The following is a 27,115-nucleotide window of genomic DNA, read 5'->3' on the forward strand; positions in this document are numbered from 1 at the left end:
TCAGAGTGACTGAGAAAGACAGAAAAAAGCCAGCTGAACACCTTAGGATGTCTGCACCAAAAAAACATGTGGGTCTCATGCAGGGCTTGGAACTCAGGTTTATACTTTTGAAACTATTCTTGAGTTCATTTACTAGTGATCAAGCTGTGAGGAACTAATTATTTCTAATCTAACTCAATGTGTGTGATTTAAAATCAGAGAGCTTATTTTAAAATGTATAGTGTGAGATATTTTTAGCACGTCACTAGATCTGGACATTTTTATAGGCCCCCTCTTGGCTTGGAATGTCCTGGGACCTGGTCAACAAATTCAGAGCAGGTCTCTACTTTCTTTCCTTTCTACAAGAGGAGGCAAGGGTCGGCGGTGCCCAATCATTGATGATCTATCCCTCATGTCTCCAAAACCTACTACCAGTTGGCTGGATTTGGCACTCAAACTTTTTTTGCCATTCCTGATTACGTATTGGAAGTTTGTTGGTAGACATAGAATTACAACCAAAGAAGTTTTATGCTCTGAAAAATTATTTTCTTCAAGCTCTAAGGAATTGTCCTCCTCAATTCCAGGGCTATTTCTCACTTCCAGCCACGGTCGGTGTTAGACAATGAACCAATCACTCTGTTCTCCTTTTGCAGTGTTTCTTACTGGTTACCAGACTTGCTATCTTACAGTGCACCTTTACTATAGTCTCGGTATTATAATTTCTGTATCACAGTTTTTCATCCTTTATTTGTATCTTAACCTGAAATCTTTCTCTTTATAAAAACATCATAATCCCTTTGCTGAAATGTAAAAAGCCACCCTCGCTTTGTCAGGGTTATTACACATATTGCTCAGGTAAGTTGGTTTCCTGGATAGATCACCAGTAGCTTCCACTTTATACCAATTCTTATTAGTTTGTTGGTTTCACAGAGTGACATTTTCTGACATTGAACTCTCTCTAAAAGAACATTGTGTTTTACAGACACTATCAAGAAGCTGCAGACTCGGGGCGCCTGGGTGGCTCAGTGGGTTAAACCGCTGCCTTCGGCTCAGGTCATGATCTCAGGGTCCTGGGATAGAGTACCGTATCGGGCTCTCTGCTCAGCGGGGAGCCTGCTTCCTCCTCTCTCTATCTCTCTGCCTACTTGTGATCTCTCTCTGTCAAATAAATAAATAAAATCTTTAAAAAAAAAAATAAAGAAGCTGCAGACTCTAGGTCTAAAAGAGTATTTTAAGGCATGAGTTTATTTCTCACACTATACATACTATACATTTCAAAGTGATTAATTAATTGTATGCCTTGTTTATAACATTCCATTGGTCAGACTTTACTGGGTGAAAAGGCTTTTGAATAATACAAGAATAAAGGGAAAAGGAGCAGTAGAAGTCAGTATTGATAAGAAGTCAGCATAGATAAGTAAGCAGAAGTTCATGTAGGTCAGGAATGTCATTAGTAGGTATATCAATGTCATTCTTGTTTTAAAGTAAAAGAACTAGGGAGCCAAAATGCTGAATCTGAAACGCAAATGTTCAGTTAGGATTATATTGAAATAGAATTTTGGTTTTTTTGTTTCTATATAAAACCATTAAAGAGCTAGTCAGTCCCATTAAAGATCAAGTTGCCCTAATTGTCTGTATCGTGTGGTTATGGCATCTACGTATTTATTGGATTATCTTGGCCACGTGGTCAGCTTGAGGTTACTTGGTGGATTAACGTATGACCATACCACAGTTATCTATGTGGACCAGGTACGGAGTCCACAGACCAACGTTCATACTGCAGAGCCCTTGCTACTTGCTGTGTTTCCTTTTAAACATAGGACATCTTTGGGGCGCCCAGGTGGCTCAGTTGGTTAAGCTGCCTTCAGCTCTGGTCATGATTCCAGGGTCCTGGGATCGAGCCCCACATCAGGCTCCCTGCTCAGCAGAGAGACTGCTTCTCTCTCTCCCCATCTCCCTGACGCTCTGCTTACTTGTGCTCTCTCTCTAACTCTCTGTCAAATAAATAAAATATAAAAAAAAAAAAAATAGGACATCTTTGTTTGTGGATCGGGGGTCTGAAGTTTTGTGTTCTTACAGAAGGATCATATTCCAGCACTTCTGGGAATGGCAACAGCTTATATGATCTTGAAACAGACTCCACGAGCCAGAAACCAGCTGAAGCGGATTGCGAAAATGAACTGGAATCCTATTGATGCTGAGGACTTTGAGAAGAGTTGGCTGCTGCTTGCTGATATTTATATTCAATCAGCAAAATACGACATGGCAGAAGAGCTGCTCAAACAGTGCCTGCGTCATAATAGGGTAGGTGACTGCAGAGGGAAAAATAACTGTTGACCTTTGATGTAATGGGTCATTAAAGGGGGGACCAAATGATGGTCCATTTTTAAGAGTTCTTGTGTGTTTTTTGAAAATTGAATGTTTATTCTTACCATAATCAGGAAATAAACATTAAAAGAAGAAAGAAGCCATTTGCTCTTGAAAATAGAGAGAGAAAGAGATTTATGCCTTTTCAAGTTTCAGCTGTGGTATGCCCCACTTACGGAAAGTGTTTATGGAATGTCAAGCATTTGCCTGTGATTATCCAACTCATCCCAGATCTAATGAAAATTGCAGAAGAACGTTAATTGCGGACGCCTGTCCCTCCTATTAAGAAATACTCTAGATGAATTTCCTGCAGCTGCATGTTGTTTTCACATTATTAGAATCCACTATGCATAATATATTTTGTGGGTAAAAGTCTTTTTGGCATTTAATTTGTTTATTAAAAAGTCCTTATCTTTAGGTATGAAATTGAAAATCTTCAAGTCTGTAGAAATCCAAGGCCTTTTAGTAACAGTGCATTTTGGTGTATAGTCACAAAAAAAGGTCTTAGGGCATCTTTTTTTTTTTAAAAAATTTTATTTATTTATTTGACAGAGAGAGAGATCAAGATATCACAAGTAGGCAGAGAGGCAAGCAGAGAGAGAGGGGGAAGCAGGCCTCCCGCTGAGCAGGGAGTAGGGCATCATTTTTTAAGTTAAGAATTTGTTAGTATTGTTGAGAAATACTTGTACTCAACTTAGAAACTTGAGGATATTTATCTTTCAGATTCATAGCAATTACTTCAAAATTTTAATCATAGTAAATCTTTTATTCTCAGCAAATTAAAGTACAAAGCAGATCTTTTGTTTTTTAAAGAGTTATGATCATCTAATCCTATTAAGTTACTTTCTTAGGGATTTTTAAAACCACAAAATATCAAGCCATTTTTCAATTTATAGTTGATACATCTGATTTTAAGTAAAATTGTCCTTGAAAAACAGATTCTTATGAATAGGTTTTGAAAAATCTAAACTTCATGCAAGGAAAACAAAACAAAAATAAACTGTTGGGATTACACCAAAATAAAAAGCTCATGCACAGAGAAGGAGACCATCAACAAAACAAAAAGGCAACTTATACATGGGAGAAGATATTTTCATTGATATATTTCATAAGAGGTTACTATCCAAAGGTATAAAGAAATTGTACAACTCAACACCAAAAAAACCCCACAAATAATCCAATTCAAAAATGGGCAGAGGACTTCAATAGACATTTTTCTAAGGAAGACCTACAGGTGGTCAGTAGACATGATGCTCAATATTACTAACCATCAGGGAAATGCAAATCAAAACCACAATGAAAATTACTTTATACTTGTCACAATGGCTAGAATCAAAAATAACAAGTGTTGGCAAATATGTAGAAGGAAACTCGTGCACTGTTTGTAGGAATATGTATTGAAGCAGTAACTATGGAAAACAGTATGGACATTCCCCCCAAAATTAAAAGCAGAAATACCATGTGATCCACTAATTCCACTAGTGGGTATTTAACCAAAGAAAATGAAAGTACTAATGCAAAAAGACATGTGCATTCCCATGTTTATTGCAGCATTATTTAAGATAGCTGAGATATAGAAGCAACCCAAATGAAAGGCACCTGGGTGACTGAGTCAGTTAACCATCCAGCTCTTGATTTTGCCTAGGTCATGATCTTAGGGTCATAAGATCAAGCCCCATGTCAGGTTCCATGTTTAGCAGGGAGTTTGCTTCTCTCTAGCTCTCTCTGCCCCCCTCCCTCTCCCTCTAGACCCTATGTCCCTTCTCTACTCATGTTATCTCCCCAACCCTGTCTCTCTTGTGCTCTCAAATAAATAAATCTTCAGAAAAAAAGAGTGACCCAAGTGTACATCGAGAGATGAATGAGTAAAGAAGATACGGTACATATATATATATACAATGGCATATTATTCAGCCATAAAACAGAACGAGCCCTTGCCATTTGTGACAACATGGATGAACCTAGAGGCTATTAAGCTAAGTGAAATAAGTCAGACAGAGAAAGACACCGTATGATCCCACTTATATGTGTAATCTAAACAAATGAAAAAAAAAACAAACTCATAAATTCAAAGAACAAACTAATGGTTGCCAGAGGGCTCAGGAGTAGGATGGGCAAAATGGGTAAGAGAAATGGGAGATACAGGCTTCCCGTTACGGGGTGAGTAAGTCTTGGGGACGAAAGGTACAGCATTGGGAATATGTGGTACAATAGGAGCATTGTATGGTGACAGGTGGGAGCTACATTTGTGATGAGCATAACACAAGGTATGGACTTGTTAAATCCTCTGTTGTACACCTAAAATTAATGTGACATTGTGGGTCAACTATACTTCCATTAATAAAAAAAAATGTAAGCTGCCAGACAACTGACCCTTACATGCCTACTCTAGGATTAAGCGATATTACGTGGGAATTAAGGTTTCTGTGCAGACAGAATTTCAGTTTGCCAGAACACTGACAGCGTATATTGCACGGTTGAACACAATGGCTACTTGAGAGGCGCCAGTTTGGCTGATCAGACATGTCAATATTGGAAGCATGAGATTCAGAAACTAGAGCTTAGAAACCTTGAATTGTATAATTAAAAGATGGAGATCATCCAGATCTGGGATAGAAATGTACAAGATGATACCAGACCATCTTGTCATACCAGATGGCAAGGAAGCTATCGGAGATGATTAGAGTCACGTCAAGGACTCAGGAGCCAACTTGAAGACACTCACGCTAGCCCAAGTTGGAACATGTTAACTATCAGTAAGAATAGTAACCGCGGTGGATTGAAACACACAGAATAAGTTTAAATCCACGAGTTTACGAAGGTCCAAAAAAGAAAAAAAAAATCAGAAACCTAATTGTTCACCACTGAAATGTGCTGGTGAACTATTATTTCTACAGCCAGCAAATAAAGGGAAGGCATTAAGCACTTACCCTGCCTTTTCTGTGTAAACTATACTACTGGGTAACAATACACCATAAAAGGAGACATTTCTCATGATAGATGTTTTCCAACTAATAAATGAAGAGAGAGTGGTAGACTATCACTATTTTCCATCCCTGATAAATTAGTGTATGGATATAACATCAAAATAAGAAAACCTAATATTATGTACCTCCTTGGGGAAGAACACAACTCAAACCCTCACTTAGGGTCCAGAATTTAAAAGGGCACTTTAAGTGTCAGGCATGATCTTTGGCAGCTGGTGCTACTAAAACAACGTCCTCTAAACCGGGTGCCTTATAAACAGCAGAAATGGATTTCTCCCACTTCTAAGGCTGGAGGTCTGAGATCAGGGTGCAGCCTGGTTCAGTTCTGGTGAGGACTCTCTTCAAGGTTGCAGACCACCAGCTTTTCGTTCTATCCTCACATGGTGGAAGGAGAGGGCGAGAGAACTGGCTGGGGCCTCTTTTTTTTTTTTTTTAATCTGTTAGCATTCATCGAATGTTTTTGTTTTTGTTTAATTTCTTTTCCGTGTCACAGAATTCATTGTTTGTGCACCACACCCAGTGCTCCATGCAATCCGTGCCCTCCATAATACCCACCACCTGGCTCCCCCAACTTCCCACCCCCTGCTCCTTCAAAACCCTCAGATTGTTTTTCAGAGTCCATAGTCTCTCATGGTTCACCTCCCCTTCCAATTTCCCTCAACTCCCTTCTCCTCTCCATCTCCCTATGTCCTCCATGCTATTTGTTATGCTCCACAAATAAGTGAAACTGTGTGATAATTGACTCTCTCTGCTTGACTTATTTCACTCAGCATAATCTCTTCCAGTCCCGTCCATGTTGCTACAAAAGTTGGATATTCGTTCTTTCTGATGAAGGCATAATACTCCATAGTGTATATGGACCACAGCTTCCTTATCCATTCTTCCATTGAAGGGCATCTTGGTTCTTTCCACAGTTTGGCGACCGTGGCCATTGCTGTTATGAACATTGGGGTACAGATGGCCCTTCTTTTCCCTACATCTGTATCTTTGGGGTAAATACCCAGTAGTGCAATTGCAGGGTCATAGGGAAGCTCTATTTTTAATTTCTTAAGGAATCTCCACACTCTTTTCCAAAGTGGCTGTACCAACTTGCATTCCCACTAACAGTGTAAGAGGGTTCCCCTTTCTCCACATCTTCTCCAACACACGTCGTTTCCTGTCTTGCTAATTTTGTGGGGCCTCTTTTATAAGGACACCGGTCCTTCTCATGAGAGCTCCATCCTCGTGACCTAGTTTTTTCACAAAGATCCCATCTCCTAGTACCATTACACTGGAGCTGAAGGTTTCAGTGTATGAATTTTTTAAATATCCAGTCCACTATAGATAAATAATCATTTTATCAAGATTATTGTAGATTATTATAAGTTACAACAAAAGATTATTATGATAAATAATGCAATATTTTTTAAACCAAAATATCAAACGTTACCTAAATAGCATCTGACAGTGCTGTGCTGAGTGGTATTGGAGCCTGTAACAAAAGGGAAAATGTATGCCTCCATATCCATGTTTTTATGTATTTTTCAGCAGGTTATGATTTTAATGAAAATATTATTGACATATTTACTCCATTAAAGTCAGAAAAATAAAATAACCAATTTTGTTTGGTTATAAAGAAATACTCAAAAAGTGAGTGTCAATATTGCCATTTTTCAATTTGATTTGTAAAAATGTTTGGGGAAAGAAATTAGCAACTAAAAGAAATCACAGAATCCTGCCTACCGAGTTGTGCATTTTCCCTTTTGCCTCCGGCTCCAGTGTGGGCTCCAGTGTGGCCCGGCAGGGCGCTGACCTATGCAGTCCTTTCACCTCTCTCCCCAAAGATCTAAATTAAATTTAAACCTCTAGATCTAATGACAACTTTCAGATATCGGTGACACAGGAATACAGCACATAAGCACCACGAGGATGCACGCAACCAAATCGAGGCTGTGACAAACTCAAGGATAAAAACTCTTGTGTGCCACATTTAACTGCAAAGAAAGAGGCAGAGAGAGAGAGGTGGAAAGGAAACCTCTAAATCAAATAAAGTTGAAAGACATTTCAGCCGGTCACAACGTGTGGGCCTTGTTGGGCTCATCATCGTAACAAACTAAAAACAGAACAAAATTATATCGAGACCATTTGAAATTTGAGTAATGACTGGATATTTAGTAATATCATGGAGTTGTTACATTTTAGGTGTGATAAATTGTGGTTCTGTTTAAAGGAAATCCTTATATTTAAAGGAGGATCCTAAAATATTGATGAATGAGATGCTACGATATCTGAGGATTTTTTATTCGCTCATACAGAAGGACAAGTATTGGGGGGTAGAGGTTAAAACAGTATTAGTCATGATTTAATTGTTTAAGATACAGGTTCCTGGTGCTCATTATTCTGTTAATTTTAACTTGAAATTATTTATAATAAAAAAACTATATGTATGTGTGTAAAATATACATTCCTTTGCTCTCCCTTAAAAATCCTGATTCAGGGGGCAGTGGGAGTTGGACGTGATCAGAATCTTGTATTAAGCCCCATAGATGGTTTGATTGCCTAACCAAGGTGATGGACACTGGGGAGGGTATGTACTATGGTGAGCGCTGTGAATTGTCTAAGACTGATGAATCACAGACCTGTACCCTGAAACAAATAATACATTATATGTTAATTAAAAAAAAAAAAGAAAAGAAAAACATTGTTTTATGTGCCAATTAAATGAGTTAATGTGGTTGGCCTCTACAGTCCTTAAGCACCCCCTAAAATCAGTTTTAATCTATTGATACATCTTCCATTTTCCTTCAGTCTTGCTGCAAAGCTTATGAATATATGGGGTACATTATGGAAAAGGAGCAAGCATATACAGATGCAGCCTTAAACTATGAGATGGCGTGGAAACATGGCAATCAGACAAATCCAGCAGTCGGTGAGTTGAACAAACTAGATACGAGGTTTTCACTGGAAACTTGGGTTCTATTTGTAAATCTTCCTTTAAATGCATCTGATTTCTCTTTTTTTAATCTTTAATTTTTTTTAATTTCTTTTCAGTGTACCCGATTTCGTTGTTTATGCACCACACCCAGTGCTCCATACAATCCGTGCCCTCCATAATACCCACCACCAGGCTCGCTTATCTTCCCACCCCCCGCCCCTTCAAAACCCTCACATTGTTTTTCAGAGTCCATAGTCTCTCATGGTTCATCTCCCCCTCCAATTTCCTTCAACTCCCTTTTTAAGAATAAAAGAAACATTAAGAGCCAACTTCCTTATCAGCCCTTCTAAAAAATAAATTTTCTATTCATAATAGATTATTAACTTAATAGTTATTAAGTGTAATTTCCTGAGATTCAAACTGGTTCTCAGTCACTTTAAAGGGCATCTAATCTAATTCTGCCCCTTTCTCTCCCTTAATCTTCTGCCATTTCCAAATGGTAATGCTACAGGGCAAAAGTGTTCCCATGTCAGGTCAGTTAGGAAGACATTTAATTAAATCAAGGTCCGCAGGTTTCTTTGCTGCAGGACTTCTCTGTGCCTTTATACACTAATGTATATTGTGATGGATATCACAGACGGGACGTTTCCCACGGTAGTATAACCGTGGACATTTTTTTCCCTGAGCACCTAGAAACACCAATCTGTTCCAGTGATAGACTCAAGGAATGTGGTCTCCAACATCCCTACCAGATAGCATCTGGAATATACTGAGTGACTAACCTCTCCCCACACTGTGAGGGAGCCCATCCCTATATTTTTTCCTTTCTTTGTACTGAGCTGAAATATGCTGCATTGAAACTGGCCAGGTCTCCTCTCTGCAGCAACCCACAGAGTCCTTCCCTTTCTAAACGTGTGGCACTCTAATTCAGCTTTCTGTCCTGTTTCTTTGAATGCGTTTCTTCAAACTATCTCAGTTACTCGCCCATTCTTCCTGAGACTTGCTTCCAAATCTTTCACCCTCCTTGTTGCTGGAAACTCTAAAATAGTGCTTCCCAATCTGTGCTTTGGAATACTTGGTGAGATATTAATAGTTATTTCTTTACAAAAAGGAAAAAGTGGAAAGAGAGAGTTGAGTATGAGGAGATTAGATTTCATGGCCAAATAAGTTTGGAAAAGGCTGTTCTACTGGTCTCTGCCCCTCCTGACCTGTTTGTGCCAGAAATGAACAAGTTCTTAAAGTATAATTTAAGATCTAATTATACATATAATCAAGCTGTTTTTTTATTAGGCATTTCAGTAGTAGTTAACTCAGCCTTAAGGTATCATCCGTCTTAGCAGCCACATCATGGTGTGGACTCAGATTTAATTTGCAATCAACTAGGTCATGTTTACATTAACTACTGTTAGCTCAGGACTTTCCTGGCCGTGTATTTTCTGGAGTCTGTGATTTTACTAGACTTGTGTAGGGCACAGGAACTAATACAGTACCATTTGTTGATGGTAGTTTTCCTTCTCAAGTATCATGTATCCTATAGAATCAGGTCAGCTTGTAAAATGAAAATTCCTTAAATGCCTTTAAAATATATATAATTTTTACACTTCATTCCATAGAAGGTATACATACATTTAGAAGTTAAATTACTTAAACATTCTATTCCTGGAAGACTTTCCAACAAATACAGAGATTCTAGCTCATTAGTTCTTCCATTGTGCCATCTGTGTATTTTATAGATGGTTGTGTCAATTTCCCCGAATTCTCATTGGTAAGTTTTTTCTGAGGCTGTCAGTGTATTCTTTAGCTTCTTCCTTAAGATGGTCATTGCAGGGCGCCTGGGTGGCTCAGTGGGTTAAGCTGCTGCCTTCGGCTCAGGTCATGATCTCAGGGTCCTGGGATCGAGTCCCGCATCGAGCTCCCTGCTCAGCGGGGAGCCTGCTTCCCTCTCTCTCTCTCTCTCTCTGCCTGCCTCTCTGTCTACTGTGATCTCTCTCTGTCAAATAAATAAAATCTTAAAAAAAAAAAAAGATGGTCATTGCATCTAACATCTGCAGTTGCCTGGCCAAATTGACAGTGCAATTCACATTTTCAGTTGTCAGGAAACCCTTCAAATCATGGTCATGTTCTTTCTGTAAGGTTCAAGCTTGAGTTGCTGTCACTGTGAGAAGCACCAGGAATGGAGAGCCAGGAAGAAAACACCTCCCTGTCTGCCCCTCTGTGCCCATTCTCAGGACACGTGACACCCATTAGATTGTTCACAGGGTTTGTGCCCTCTCCCCTCCTCTGCTATCTTTCTCTCCTGATTACATAGTGTTGAATTTTTATAAACTTGACAGGTGTAATGTAGGTGCATTTCTGGCCCTTTATTTCCTCTCTCAGATTTTTTGGACAAGATGATCTATCAGGTTTCTTCCAGCATTAAAACTTTGAGCTTCCAATTTAGGATCGACTAAATTACTGATGTATGTGTGGCTCTCTAAAACTTTTAAAAGCATTTCACAAGTATTTCACTAGATCTTAAAATCGCAGTAAGAGTTGGATTGGGGGTCCGATGAGGAAACTTGAAATTGACAGCTCACCTGACTTGCTGAGGTCTCCAGGCTAGTCAGGAAGCCGGAAACCAAAACCAAAATCCAGGTTTTTTTGGCTCTAGTTTCTGTGTAAAGTATGATTGGCGTGACATAACATCTTAAATTGTTTTCCTTTTTAAATGTCACCAATTCTATTTTTTAGCCAGTTTTACAATTCCTTTGTTATGATACCAAATTTAACTCTTTGAAACTTACTGTTTTCATCTTTGACAGTTTTATAGGCATGTATGTTTATGTGTATTTATATCAAATATGAATTTTAGATAATTCCTCTTTATTTCATTTTACTACCTTATGATTACATTAGCTGGTAATTCTTTTCAAATATTTGTTTGAAATTTAAAAAAAAAAATGCTTTGGTACTTTTATTAGGCCCAAGAGCAGCATTCAAATTTCCCTAATTTATAAGAGGTAAAGTAAAGTGCTGAATTTATGAATTACATATTATTTTACATCCTGATATATAATTTCGCATTTGTGGAGTACAATGCCACTGTTAATTTCTTATCTCCTACTGTTGTCTAACTCTCATGGCGTTCTTATAGAAAAACAGCAATCCTTTAAGAATATCTTAAAACCTTATTTTAAATATTAGTATTTGAAACATGACATTTCAATATAGTACTTGTGATAATTGTTACAAATGGTTGATGTGGGATGTCTGACGACTGCTCTCCCCTCTTCTGGCTGGCTCTCCTAACTGCTCTGCCCTGTCATGTTGTTCTCTGGGTCTTTCCAATTCCTGTGGCTCCCACCACTGCCTTTTATCTGAGCAGTTTCCCCTGCCAAAAAGTGTCCCTGCATCCGTTGCCTTGGGCCAGTTCAAACCTCATCCTTCAGATTGCAAGCATTGCCTGATACCCGCCCCCTCCCCATCCACATTTCTTTTTTGAAATGTCTTGGCCCCTGTCTTTCTTGCATACCATTTGTCTCACTTTTGGAAGTGGCAATTTACTCATGCAATTATTTAAATAACCTCCTTTATTTCCTGATAGAGTGTAAACCCCCTGCCTGCAGGAAGAGTGTGACTCACATGTTAAGAGCTAAATAAATCCATGCTGTATAAATGGGTAGCTGTGGTATCCTTCACTGTCCAGCGATGAGTCTACTATAATCGGAAATAAATGGGACAGTGTTAGTAAGTTACAAAAGCTACTCTCGCAGGATGGCAGTCTTCTCACCCACCAGGATATTCACTGCAGTCCTTTTTCCGGCTCCATTTTCCTTTGTACCTGTTCTACCTTCATGTGGCTCCACCTTCCATCAGCCCCTCATTTCCCTCTCCTAGTGTGTTCACCAGCCTTCGTTTAGGCTTCTCCACAGTGAGTAAGCAAACAAAGGAGGCGGCAAAAAAGGTAGTGCTAGTGGTGTGCTCTGTACATAGTACTGATCATTATGGTTTTTTTTGTTTTGTTTTGTTTTGTTTTTTGTCTTAACAGGATACAAACTGGCATTTAATTACTTAAAAGCAAAAAGATATGTGGATGCCATTGACGTGTGTCACCAGGTAAAACTCCAGATTAGATTTCTTTAAATTTTTCAGCTGCTGAATGTCCTACTTTTAGTTCGTCTCAAGATGTACATGAACATGAGTTGGTTAACTCATCGAATACATCTAGAAGAGATTACCACCTTTCCAGTTTAGAAAATGACCAAGTCTACTTAAATCATACATGTTTTTAATTGGGGTTCCAGTAATAAAATGTTTCTGTCACGTTAAAGACATAAGGTAGAGGAGAAGCATGTGAAATGAAACTACTGATTCTCCAGGCCACTGTTCTGAATGAAGTTCTTGTGAATATGTCCAAGTCTGGTTGGTAGAGAATTCAGATTTATAAATTAGAGATAAGAATTATTTCTGTTATTTAGAACCCATTTGATTACATTTCTGTAAGATCCCTAACTACATGGTCCCTTGCTAAAGTGCAAATATTTAAGTTGCACTTCTAGAATTCGTAGTTTTTTAATATATATGTTGTCTCATTGATATATAAGGCATTGCCCCATTATTCCAGACAGGGCATTATATTGAATATTGTTAGGAGCTCCAAGAAAAGCTCCTAAGAAAAGAATTATGTAATGTCTCCTTTCCCAGAGTGCTGTATCAGCATCATTATAGTGAATACTTGGCTTCGGTGATTGCTATTGATTACTGAAGCTCTCTGTGGGGCAGTATTTCACATTAAGGTTAAGGTTTTGCATTAACATAATGTTATATATTAGAATCATTTGTGGAATTCTTTTAAAAATGTCTATCTCCTCACTCACAGACTCAGTAGACCTAGAAATTTGTATGTTTCCAAAATCCCTCCAGGTAAATCTGATGTGTACTCCTGGTGAAAAATAACTCTGTAAGGGTTCTTTCAAGTATCATATGACTAGCTAATTTTCTAAATATTTAAAATTATCGATGCATACTTGTTTTTTGCAACTGATTATTAAGGAAGTAATTATATTTGTTGTATTTCTCACATGTATTTGGATTCTATTGTTGTCATCTAATTACTGTTTACTATGAGTTATGTCAATTTCAGATGTCACCTTTAAGAAATGTTGTTTATCTTTGTAATATTAATACAATGAAATCTCAACTGTAATGTTCATTTCCAGTAAGTTTTATAGCTCTTCAGTTTTCAGTAATCAATTACAAGTTCTCATGCTTTTGTTTTGTTTTTTGTTTTTGTTTCTGTTTTTGCAGGTTCTTGAAGCACATCCAACTTATCCAAAAATCAGGAAGGATATACTTGATAAGGCCCGTACATCTTTGAGGCCTTGAAAAGTATTCTAATTTCATTTGTTGGTTATGCAAGAAATGAAAGGAATAAGTTCTTATAGTTCAGAATAGATTTGAGCTAAAACTTTGTAACAGAAGCATACTTTTCTTTCTCCAGCAGAGGCTGCTATTGTATATAGAGAGAAATGCTAAGTCAAATGGTTGGGTTTCCGATGGAGAAAGGCAGTGGGAGCTGGTTTATCTGATTGTCTTGATTCAGAACATATTTGGTGTCTCAGTGGTAAAGATTAACCCATTTCTATAAAGAATCTTTTGTTAAATATGAGGTAATTAAATATCCTATATCTTTTCTAAGGAATATTAAGTTGTTCATTTCAGGAAATATATTTAATATGCTGTTGTTCTTTGTTAAATTTTTTTTGTAACATTCTCTGTTGTTTCAAAGGATTGAGAAAATTTTCTTGTAAATAATTTATGAAAAGAAAAAGTATATTTTAATAAAAAGTTTATAAATTTATGGTTTGTATTGTTCTTAGAACTCAAAAGACATGGTAAGTTTTGCAAATACAGGGTAAGCCCCCTAAACAATTTGCACTGTTAATGAGTACTTAGAATATGTGACATTCCTAGAAAAATCTTTTTGGAAAAATGTAAAGAATGTGAGCTTCCATTCCCTTTGTTGAACTCATTCTTTCTGCTTTCAGTGCCAGTGTGATCTTAAGAAATAATCTGGATGTGAAATCTGTTAGAATAGGTAAACTCTTGTAGCAATAATTCACCTTAGCCTGAACACTAGTTATCTTGATGTCACTTTAGATACTGTAACATCTGGCAGGGAATGGTGACAGAATAGTTCTGGTCAGCAGGGACCCACCAGGCATACCCTGTGAAAGCAGCTGCCTCCCTTACCATGCCTACCACCCTCTGGCTTAGCGGTTCTCAGCCTTTTGGGTTAAAATTAACCTAATCTTAATTAACTCAAGTTTTAGCATTATTTCGGACTTGTTGTATACATCTTTTCCCATTGTCTTTAAAAATACCATAAACAGGGTCTACTGTTTCATTTACATTTCCAATAAATAGAGTATTTTTAAGTTGCCTGTTGCTTTTAAGTGTCCTATTTTTTTTTGAGCTATATTCTCTTGTTTTTGACTACTTCTGCAGTTTTCCAAAGTCCTTTTAATTCCCTTTGTACATCATAAAATTCTAATCATTCTTCTCTTTCACCTACCTTATTTATAGCATTTCATGAAAATATTTAAGAGCATTTATGAAGATTTCATATCTGCTAGAACACTTTCACATGTCTTATTATAGTTGGTCACCAGGACCCTAGAATATAGGTATCATTATCCCTGTTTATAATTCTGGAACTGCAGCAGGTTAGCTCTTTCTTTGCAATTCAGCCTGAATGGATATTGTTAAGGATATTATATAAGAGCATCTTAAGTAGTTCCAGTGCATTTGCATCTGGAATGGAATGCTAGAGTCCTGGCAATTGGATAGAGAAAGTAGGACATCTCTTCTTCCAGCAAGACACTTCCAAATCAGTCTTCCTATCTGTAAAATGGGGAGTTTGTTTTGTTTCTTTAGCAACCACTATTTTGCAGCTGCCATTTGTGAGGTACTATTCTAGGAAATTTACTTACATTATGTCTTTTATGTCTTTTAATTCACACTCAACTCTCCAGAGAAATAATACTCTTATTTTTCAGATGAGGAGGATGGAATTTCAACTAAATGATTTGCCCAAGGTCACTGAGAAAGTGTCAGAATCTGGATGCCATATTGACCCAGACAACTTCAAAGCTCATGCCCTGTTTCCTATATTAAGATATTTTTGCATCAGTCAGAGATTGTGTCTATAAGAAAAAATTCTCTTGTCTACATCTGGCTAACAGAAGAAACTAAGTGTTCTGTCACAGAGATAGCCAAGTAATGAGGAACAAGATCGACTGAGTGGAATGAGCAGTTCTTACAAATGTGAAATTACAGACTTACCGAAGGGAAGTCTGGTTGTAGAGTAGTGTAGTGTAGCAGTTAAGTATGTGGATTTGAATTTGGCTCTACCACTTGCTAGATGTTTAACCTTTCTCAAGTTATGTAGGTTCTCTGAGCTTTTGTTTTCTCATCCATAAAGAAGCATTTAAGGATAACCTGCCTCAGGTGGTTGTAAGGATTAAATGAGGGAACATACATAAAACCTAATAATGAATCTGACTCACTTAGGCTCTTCATGGATAGTGGCTCTCCTGGTTTATTTAAAGTGGAATAGGGCCAAGTAGTAACTGCAACTGAGAAAAACCTCCACTGAAGAGAAAATAATGAAGTCCAAGGCGAGAGAAAGAGGACAAGTGGGCTCCCCAAGAATGCTCAGCCATACGGGATGCTGGGTTCTCATTCATGCTCACCCTCCTCCCCACTCGACCCCTTCTTCCCCCCACCAAACACTGCTGGACCCTTTACTTGCAGAATCTCTTTGCATCCGTCTCTGCCTTTGTTCTAGCCCCTCTAACCTGGGACTCTCCCTGCTCTCCTCTCCCTTACCCTGCTTCCAGTCTCCAAGCTTCCCACTCTAGGCTTTCTTTCTTTCTTTCTTTCAGGTATCAGTTTATTGTCCCCTCCTCAGAGGCCATGTCCATGTCCAGCCCCAGAGTGTAAAGTAGCCAGCCTGTCATGCTATATCATGTCACCCTTTGAAAACTCTGTTTAGCACTCAGTCAGCCTCTGATGTTTCCTGTTCACTGAGGGAGGCATGGTTTATGATGAAGCCTTATGTGACATACCCAAGATCATACGTCCAGGAAAGCGGGAACTCAGACTGCCCTGGACTGCTGACGGAATCCAGTAAAATGAGAGTCCGGGGACTGCGCTGAGGAGAACATAGGAGCAGAGAGCAGAGGAGCACAACATGCCAATTTTCTATCTATCTGGGATCAGAATACCATCCCCTCATGGTAAGGAAGCAGTTATTCATTTAATGCCCTTTGACCTTAAGCTAGCAAGTATGATGAACTGGATCCCAAGAAGAAATACTCTTCCCTAGAAGTCAAGAACCCAGAGCAATTCTGGAAGGGTTTCCTGCATGCACAGCGGAGGAAACTCCATTGAATTTTGCATTACAGTCCAAGTAGCTAGTAGAGTCACTGTGGAAACCAAATGGCCAATTAAGACTGACAGCAACTTCTGGTTTGGGATTGGAGACGAGTGACTAGCCTTATAATAGGATTAAACAGCAGTGCTAGTGCTGATAAAGTAATAAATGAAAGATTGGCAAAGTTGCAAGAAAGCTAGCACGTTCACACTCTGCTGGCACAGTGTAGTCAGCCTTCCTAAAGGGCATTTTGGCAGTCTGAAGTAATCGCACTTAGAGAAGTTTTTCATAGGAGGTATTCAGAAATTTCTCCAAGTTTTTCGTTAAAGAATAACAGCAAAAATGTCGTTTTTTATTGTTACCAAAACATTCAATGTAAAAGAAGTAGTCAAATACATTATACTTTACCCCAAAATGGAATACTATGTGGTCATCAAAAACTATTTTCAAAGATGTTTTTATGTGTTTTTTAAAACTTTTCAAAGATTTTTAACTGCCAAAATTTCAAAAAATAATAAGCAAAATAGCAGGAAACATAACTCCATATAAAATATTAACGCAGAAAAATAGATAGGTAGATAGAAATACATACAAAACCAAATGAAACTAACCCAATTTGCGGGGGTGGGGCACTTGGGTGGCTCAGTTGGTTAAGCTTCTGCCTTCGGCTCAAGTCATGATCCCAGGATCCTGGGGTCGAGCGCCCCATGTCAGGCTCCCTGCTTAGTTGGGACTCTGCCTCTCCCTTTCCCTCTGTCCCCAACCCACCCCACTTATGCTCTCACTCAAATAAATAAATCTTTAACAAAGAAAAAAAAAAAAGAAATTAACCCAATTTTTAACTTGTTATATCTGAGTGCTGAAATAATCAGAAATTTACTTATTTTACAAGTTAACTGCAATGAACATATACATTAAATACATATATATGTATAATTTTTTTAAAGAATAACATTTTCAAAACTTGCTTTTTGCTGACTGTTTAAAGTTGTTTAACTGAGCAAAGATGAGTAGGAAAAAATAAACAAAAGCTAACATTCTTTCAACTTAACACCCACACTTTACTACTAATTGTTTATGCAATATGTAATCTGGTTTATTTCACTTGTCAGAGGAAAAGATTCAGGATGTGGAAGATAGAAGAAGACTGCTGGGAAATGTTAACAGAAGTGGTAATAGCCATGATAATAGGAAAACATGGGGTTACCAAGGAGGCTAGAAGTTTTGCTTGTCAAAACTGGTTAAGAGCACAATCTTGCAACTACAGAAAAGTTGAAAGCAAAGCCAGTTCTCTGCATTTTTAGCTCATATTCTAATAGAGTTTTAGTGATGACCCCACCAAATTTAATAAGAAACCAGTAGAAATAACTGAAATCACACTGGGCGCCAAAGCGTGGTTGTGTAGTTTGTGACCCAGCTGAGGCGGGAGTGGGTGGCAGGTGAAATCTAGCGCCCAGATATGCCCTACAATCAATCCCCCTCCCACCCTTAGAGGAAGAGGACCCCCCTCTTCTAATCTGAACAAGGATTCCTTGTGGGTCAGTAACAGCCCTGTGAATGGAAGGTGAGGGACCACAGACAGCAGTCGGCATAGGAAAATGTTTAGATACAGAGCTGAGGGTAAGGGTGTGGGTGCATGCTGCCTGCAGAGCCATCCCACAAGGGTCTTGCTTTGTTTTTCTGTTTTCTAAGATAGGAGCTAATTGAGCATCTTGAAATAGTTACAGAATATTTAAAGCCAACCGATTTTGAAAATACAAGAAAGAGAAGAGGGAAAAACTGGAATAGGAAAAGGGTGAGGTTCTGGGGGCATTTAGAAGAATTTGAGTTTGCAGGGATGTGTGATTTTTGTAAGGATAATGTCAGAACCAAGTAAGTGCAGGAAAAGTCTGGCATATAAAGGCGGCCTCAGGAGCCCTTATGCTAAATGGCTCCAATACTTTTGTAATAAATAAAGTGGACTTTGACCTAAATGCAGTACCACTCCTTCATATGTGTGGAATTTGGGGGCCTCTGTTTTCCTTGGGCTCTGAAGTATTTTTCAGTTACTTCCAGGTTCCTGGTTGTGGTTGCTGGGAGTCCGTCTGCCAGATTAGAGGGGGGTTACTGTAACATAATAAATCATAGTTATGGGCAGAAAAAAGTGCTACCCACCTTTGAATACTCTTCTTAAGGGCCAGATGTTTCCTAGAAAAATGCTTCACTCTACAATCTGCCTTACAGTGCACATAAATGAATCTGGCACCATGCCCACAAAAGCAATTTGATCCCATAAATGAAAGCCGAGTAATGAGCAGGTTCTAAATGTCTTCCTTCCGAGTGGTATAACCTTAGAAGCTATGGCAATCTTTTTTTAAAGATTTTATTTATTTATTTGACAGACAGAGATCACAAGTAGGCAGAGAGGCAGGCAGAGAGAGAGAGGGAAGCAGGCTCCCTGCTGAGCAGAGAGCCCGATGTGGGACTCGATCCCAGGACCCTGAGATCATGACCTGAGCCGAAGGCAGCGGCCCAACCCACTGAGCCACCCAGGCGCCCCAAGCTATGGCAATCTTTAAACCAAACTGTTTTCAAATAGTGTGCATGTTATTTTTATCTTTCTTCAAACAAATTGTTTTGGCAACATGAAAGAAATTCTGTTTTTAAAAAGGGGGGGGGGATATTTTAAGAAGGTAATTACTATTTCAGTTTCCGTCAAAGGCAGGCTACTTTTATTTTTAATGGGTAAATGATGTAAGAAGATTAAAAAAAAATTTTTTTTGAATCAAACAGAGCTGGGAAGTAAGTAGTCAGTAGTATCCTCACTTATAATGGGTCAGGCTAAAAGCTCCTGCTCCCCAGTTAGAGATTAAACTTTCTTTGAAAAACACACTAAGTTTATAAACTTTGAAGGAAAAAAAAAATGTGCTAAAATGCTAAGCAGTTATATAAATGCTCTTTTCAAACAGTTTAAGTTAAATATTTGAAATTGTTCTAGTTAATGAATAAAAACTTCTCCCCTGCATATAGTTTCTTGAAAAATGTCTGGCCAATTTTTCACATTGACTTAAGTCACAAATAGCAGAGGACATTTAGAGGCGAATTTAGGAATTGGGAAAGTCCAGGATTTTGAGAACACCCAAGAGTAAAGTTAAAATGATTGACCATATGCCCCACAAAGAGGCAAGAGGAAGAAATGTTACAAACGGGGTGTGTCTGGATCCTGCTAGCCCTTCTCTGTGCAAAACACATAACTCTAAGTTATCTTGTCCTATGTTTTTGTATGTGTTGGGTTATTGTTGTTTTCATAGATTTCTTAGAATGTCAAATATTCATGATTTTAGTTCCAGTATAAATTGTTTTTGTTTTCACAAAAAGAGATTTTTTTTTCTTTTTTGGTTGACTTTAACTTTTCATTTGGAAATCTTTTCAGACTTACTGAAGTTGCATGAATAAGAAAAGTACAAAGGCTACTCCCTGCTGTTTTCCCAGATATAAAATATTGCCATTGTCTTCCCTTAAGTCTCCATTCTGTGTGCCTTCCCTGTGTGGTTGTGTATGTTTACATATATGTTTATGCACACATACTTACATACTCATACCCATATCTAGGATTTTGTTTTCTGAGCATTTTGAGAGTAAGTCGCATATATTATACCTGCGCCTGTCCTAAGCACTTTGTTGTTTATTTCCCAAGAACGGGGATCTCCTCCAATCACAGTACCGTTGTGAGTGTGAGTAAATTTAACACCGATACAATACTTTTAATCTCCCACGCTACTGCCAGTTGGTCCCATAATGCCCTTTATCCCACAGCATCCTTTTCCTCCAGTCTAGTTCCACTCTGGGATCAGGGACTGCATTGCTTGTCATGTCTCTTTAGGCTTGTTTAGAACTGGGTCAATTCCCACAGCCTTCCTCTGTCTTTTGTAACATAGCCATGTCTGAAGGATACAGTCATTAAGCCCTTTGCTTTACTGTAGAGTTGTTCCTCCTTTGGGAATTGTCTGATATCTCTTCATGATTAGATTTACATTGTGCATACCTGACCATAATACTATATAAGTAAAGCCTTGTCCTTAGGGTATCCTCTGGAAGCACACAGTGTCCATCTGTCCTGGTTAGTAACATTAATTTTGATTACCCAGGCAAGTTTTCCCACTCTGGAGTTGTTAGTTTTTTCCCTTGTAACTAGTAACCAATCTGTGAGGAGATACTTTTAGATGATACAGAGTCTACTCTTCTTCAAAAATAGCCCCTTGATTAGGCTGATTCTTGCCTGATCTCTTCATTACCATGATGGTTATAAAAGACTGTCTAGTCCGTCATCAACACATTCTCCACATGTACCAACCAGTCAGCCCTCAGCATTTTACTGTACGCAAGAGCCCTTCCCCTTTTTACCTATTTTTTACTTTTTATGAATTAATCATTATGGATTTATGAATCCCCCTATGACTCATGTCATTAATGTCCTCATTTTGGTACTCAAATTGTTTCAGATGTGGCCAGCAGGAACTGCGTTAAGCTGGCTCCTGTGACCTTGTGACAGCCCCCATCATACTTTTTTTTTTCTTTTTGAGCACTTCCCTACTTTTTAGTACAACAAAATGTCTTGGGTTGAATTCTAATGACCTTTCCCTAGCCCTGCAATCAGCAGTCTCTCCAAGGAGCAACTTAGTGAGGGGATGGTGTTGGAGAAGAAGCTCTTACTGCTAAAGTGCTCATTGCTACTCGGGTGAATTGCTTCTAAACACGGAGGGGTGCCTGAGGGACACAGTGAAGTATCTGACTCGGTTCCAGCTCAGGTCACAATCTCAGGGTCAGGCTCTGCCTCAGCAGAATGTCTGTTTGAGATTCCCTCCCTCTCCCCTCATTCACTCTCTCTCTTTCTCAAATAAAAAAATAAATAAATCTTTTAAAAAGAAATGTAGACACTTTAAGCAAGCAAAAAGCATGCATGCGTGTGCACAGGTACACACAGATTCACATACGTGTGCACACACACACATGCACACATACACACATTTTAGAAATCACAGAACTACATCCATTTCTCCAATTCCGATTTATCACCTTGGGTTCTTTCTTGCTTTCCGCCAGTCTTCATTTGTATCTCCCTTCTTCCACAGTGAGACCCCGAGTCCTAACCACCTCAGCATATTTGTTCATTTCTCCAATCCTATAATCCGTCTAAAATAGTTTCAGAATTGCTTCACCCAACACTCAGGACAAAAAACAAGCCCACTAAAAGACCTCAAGATTTGTTTGCTGTCCCCCACCTTCCTTAGCAGCACCAATTTTGATTGATTTTAATGTTGATAAATTTAACAACCTATCCTAAAGTGTTGCCATAAACATTTTGCAGTGGTATGAGGTATCTTAAAAGTCAAACTAAATAATTTACTGCTGACAAGAGTGTATGCTTTGCTCCAGAAACCAGCTTTGCAATCTCCCTCCAAATATTCATTTCCTTGCAAAATAAATGCCCTCCCTTCCTACACCAGCCAGTGTCATATTAATGATGTGGTGGCAGGAAGGAGAATAGGAGACTCTGGAGCTTAAGCAAAACATCACGTGCTGAGGACCGAGAGTTGAGCGTTTTGTTAAAAATATGTAGCTGATCTTATTAGCATAAACTGATTTCTGTTTGCCTTCACGTATTTTCAGACCCTTTGCTGTCATAGTTTACATGGCGGTTATAAATATCTCTAAAATTATAGGAAAATTTGCTTCCTAGATTATTCAAGATACCAGTTTCTAGATGTACAGCCACTAACACCATTCTCCCCTCAACCTGCCCTTTCATGCTGTTGCCTTGTTCATTGAGAGAATCCTCGTCTCTGCTGGAAAAAAAGTTAGATGTATTTCCCTTGGTCTTTATTTTCGTATTTACATTTTATAGCTATTTTCTTGAGTCCTACGGCCTCACAAAATGGTTTTGAATAGTAGAGCTGCAGAGCTGACGGGGAGGTCAGCTATGTTAATTTCAAAGCACCCCAGTCTTCGGTGTGAGGTTGCCTAGCAACCCATCTCTCAGGCCTCCTTTGTGGATGCGAGAAGAGGAAACAATTCTTCTATACACTCTCAAGCCGAGATGGTTTTATAAAGTGAAAAACCTTTTGCAAAGGGTCCAACACAACCCGTCCCTGCTTTTCGGCCCACTTTGTACACTTCACACATGATGAGAGACATAGTCCATCCTTTGATGCCTTAGATCTGATACAGATATAAAACGGAGTTACACTCGCTACGGTCAAACAGTGGAAGTGACCTGTATCCCTATGTTAAATTGAGACACATTAATTAAACCACTCGCCTTTCCCTTTCTCTTACATGAAAGCATACTTTCCCCTCAAGTTCTAAAAGCCAGTTATGTTAAATGAAACTGCCACTGCCTGCGGAGCATCGGTTACCATAGCGACGCAGGCGGGAGTGGTGGTTTTCTCCTCAGGCACAGGATGGCAGAAATGTGTTCAACCAGGGATTCATGCAGCAGGCTGACTGGAAATCAGGCATCTGGGAAGAACCTGTTCTGTTCCCTTTTCTCCACACTAACGTGAAAAAAAAAAATAAATAAATAACCCCTCTGCTGTTTTGCCAAAGCTATTAGCTTTTTAGAACTGAACTTCCGTGGGTGGCAGAATTGCCCTAACTGAAGGCATATAGGAGAAAGAAGGAACAATAATGCATGCCAGGAAAACCCACATGGACAGCTGAGACACGTAGAAAAGAGTATTCTAGAAGATATGCTGCCCTTTCAGACATTTGGAAAATACAAAGTAAAAATAACAGCTTGAAATGCATGTTATTTTCACATGGTGAAAATATTGATGGGCAAGGTTTTGAACCATTTACGATCCCCTAACTTTATTTTCCAGGCAGACAGTGCTATTCAGGAGAACATGATGGCTCAGATCAATATTATTTAATGGAGAGTCTTCATGATTGCTAGTTAAATCAGGTAGAGAACCAAATGCCTTGTGCCATTCTCACTTGCCTCCAATTATGGCCGAGAAGGGGGAGGCAGGAGAGCACAGCGGGCACTGGAGTCAGCCTGGCTTTCGTCCTCTGCCACTTGCTAGTGTCCCAAATCCCAACGGTGGGATTTGGGACAGACAAGCTGCTTAAGTTCTTGAAGTCTTTCCTTCCTAACATTTGAAATGGGCCTAAAAAGGAGATTGTTGACAGTGTAAAAGGAGAAAATGTATGTACAGCGACCTGGCTGTCGCTATGGACCTGGTCCCGTCAACCACCGGGCACTTAACCATACCCAGGGTACGGGCCCAACATGGTGCTCAATGCCAGAGGGATCCCGAGGTCCCAGCCGGAAAGAGGGCAGCCCTGTGTGAGTGATGCCTGCAGCTGATCCCCCACCCTTGCAGACATTCCAGTTTGGTATGTCATTGTCACGGATCCTTCATGCCTACAGCACGACACGGCACCGCCTGGGGTCTGCCTCCAGGACCAGGTCAGGGTAAAACTGCTATTTTCCAACCAGATTTGCCCTCTGCCCAAACTGGTGTTACCAGCAGCCTCAGTCACCCTTTCATCAGACCGAAGGTCTGGAGGGAGTTCACGTAGTGGGCGACCACCTCTGAATGCACTTCCAAAAGAGCCGCCAAACTGGTTTCAGCAATGACACAACAGGGAAAGTGCAAGAATTTCCCCAGTGCCTATCTTGGGCACTGTTTTCTGGCAACAGTATATCTTCTATACAAATCATGGCGTAATTCCTAGAAAGCATTACCTCTTAAAAATGCAGATCATTTAGTCTAATCGCTTCATTGCATATATAAGGAAGAGAGCTCAGGGACACTGATTAATTTATCCAGCTCATTTGGAGATCTATGTATGTACATGATACTCTATATACATACACATGCACACACATACACTCATACAAATATACACTTACACAAAGAGAACAAGTCCTTGGATTTTTTTTTTCATGTTTGTCTCAAAAGAGACTCCAAAGTCCCGATTATTATTACTGATTACAATTTTCAAGTAACAGACACCAACATGGAATGGCCTGAGTCACACGTCAGGTTCTTAGGACATCGTGGAGAGCTACAAAGGGCCCCTGGGGCTAGGAGGCAGGAAGGACCTGGAACCACGAACTGGAATGTGGACAGGATTCTTCCCCTTTCCCTCCGCTGTTTTCTGCACGTCTGTATTCATCCTTCTATCCAGCCATTTACTAATTCAAGGCATTCAACAAAAGCTCACTGAAGACACCTTCTGGGCCAGGCAAGAGGAGAACCTCAAACAGGACAGACATGCCCATCTCTGTTTCTCACGGACATTTCCCTGCTCCCATACTCGGGTTTAGCCACATGCAGGGATGGACGTACAGTCCTTTGGTCCCACCTCTCTCCCACTCTGGCCACGAGAGAGGCCGCCCAGTGAAACCAGCTGCCCAAACCTCCCTCTACGGTTCAGAGAGCTCTGGGCAGGCAGCCCAAAGTCTCCACTAGGAGCATGCCCTCTGACCTTTTTGCACGTCTCCCTCCATAGTATTGAATACAATATATGTATTTTCAAAGACACTCAGGCACTAGCATGGCTGGGATCTACATAAAAAAGCACACGCTTCAGTGAAATCCCCCAAGTTTCACTGATAAATAATTTTTAACATGGTAAATCATTTGCTCAAAATCGTAATGCTTCCATCTGGTTTCTTGCTACCAGATGTCTAAAAAACACAATCGAGAATGTCCCAAACTCTGCACCACTTCAATGCTGACTAGGAGTTTGGGGTGCAGTGGGGGGGGGCTGCCTTGCTCAGAGTCTCAGTGACTCTGTAACTGCACAGGCCAGTGCTTTTCCACATCAGGGGGAAAGCAGCCCTAATGACCAGTGCTGATTAGTAAGCTATTTCAAAGAATATGTTGATCTATAACAAACCTTTGAACTGCATCTTCCTTTTGTGTAGGATGGCCCTTATATTTACATGTTATTTTATTATCAGGTAAAAGGAGGCCTTTAAACATTATCCCATCTCATGTGAGGGACATACTGGTAGTGGTGCAGGAGGGTGGGAGGTGGAGGGGGTGGGGGGGGAGGGGACGATAGCAAATTAGGCAGGTTCTGCGTAGCTCCCAATGATTTTTTTTGCTGTGCCATCCCATTAAGGTTCCAGGACCCCAGCCCACTTTTCTTGGGCTCATATTATGTCCGTAGGGCAGTGTGAGGTAAGACCCAGTTAGGCAGAAACCAAGCGAAATTTAAGGAAATGGATAGGCAGCATTTCTTCAGGGAGGCTGCAGATAAGATGCTAGCTGATGGAGGGGAATCTTCCGGTGAAGCCAATGGACATACAGCTAAGAGAGCCTGCAGAGGCAGGAGACACTTACTAGGATGACAGCAACACTTGTCCGTGATGACTGTTCCTGCGAGGTCGCTGGTGGTGATGCTACATCTTGCTGGGACACACTTGAGGTAAGAATACTATTGCAAGGTTATTCGAGGTCCCACCGCTTAGGTATAACCTCCTCCCCTTGCCCCTTTTCCTCCTCTGATTTACACACACACAGTACTGATACTTTCCTCCCTCTTCTTCTTGTCTGTCCCCATGACAGGGACCCCTTTCTCACCTGTAGTGAAGCCCTACTGTTTTCTGTTTCTGTTCAAGATATTTCTTGGTGCCCCAAATTTTCTCGTTTTGGCTTCTAGATGAACTATTTTGTCCTCTTTCTTATAATGAGTCTTTTTTTTTTCGAGATTTTACTTATTTATTTGACAGAGAGAGATCACAAGTGGGCAGAGAGGCAGGCAGAGAGAGAGGAAGGAAAGCAGGCTCCCCGCTGAGCAGAGAGCCCGATGCGGGACTCGATCCCAGGACCCTGAGATCATGACCTGAGCCGAAGGCAGCGGCTTAACCCACTGAGCCACCCAGGCACCCGCTCTTTCTTATGAGTCTTAAACAAACAAACACCTCTTTAATATTCAGCTTTTTTATAACGAAGATGATGGCAGAGACCCCAAATCTAGTCAACAAGAACAACAAAAATGTCCATCGTTGCTTCAGGGCACGAAACTCTTCAACTCTAAACTCTTCAAGTGCAACAAGGAAAGAGAAGAAAAACAAGGGTAGCTGTTCCGATGTAAAATATTAGGAACGTAACATTCACAATTCAGACTCTGAAAAGCAAAAAGCGTGCTTTGAAGAGATCTTGGATCTTGCTGGCCTTCTTAGATTCATCATTTCTCTTTCTCTTCCATGGAGACGAGCCTGTCTGTCCTGGGCTTCCATCTGTCATTAGGAGAACACGACCATCTGGAACCAGAACAAGATCATCAATCCTTGCACATACCCAAGTTCTTTAAAAAAAAAAAAAAAAAAAATTTTTTTTTTTTTTTCATATAACACAACTGAGAAGTCATTGTTAAATTCCTCTGCTGGTTCTATCTGATTTCCGCTGGAGATTCGTTCCACCTCTGAGTGTGGTGAGCAGAGCCATGACATGA

The 27,115-nt window shown here is 39.7% G+C and overlaps 1 protein-coding gene across 1 annotated transcript in view; it reads left to right on the forward strand.

The window, feature by feature from the left end:
* The window catches only part of TTC21B (tetratricopeptide repeat domain 21B), a 78,034-nt gene extending 63,367 nt beyond the window's left edge, over nucleotides 1-14,667 (forward strand). Inside the window, exons 26-29 of the mRNA XM_004743993.3 lie at nucleotides 2,059-2,283; nucleotides 8,121-8,241; nucleotides 12,275-12,342; nucleotides 13,534-14,667. Coding sequence (XP_004744050.1) covers nucleotides 2,059-2,283; nucleotides 8,121-8,241; nucleotides 12,275-12,342; nucleotides 13,534-13,611 — 492 coding nt within the window. The 3' untranslated portion in view covers nucleotides 13,612-14,667. The remainder of the gene's footprint in view (nucleotides 1-2,058; nucleotides 2,284-8,120; nucleotides 8,242-12,274; nucleotides 12,343-13,533) is intronic.
* Nucleotides 14,668-27,115: the final 12,448 nt, after the last annotated feature.

The sequence above is a fragment of the Mustela putorius genome, unplaced genomic scaffold (assembly GCF_011764305.1).
Source record: "Mustela putorius furo isolate JIRA1106 unplaced genomic scaffold, ASM1176430v1.1 tig00003869_pilon_pilon_pilon, whole genome shotgun sequence".
NCBI classification, from domain to species: domain Eukaryota; kingdom Metazoa; phylum Chordata; class Mammalia; order Carnivora; family Mustelidae; genus Mustela; species Mustela putorius.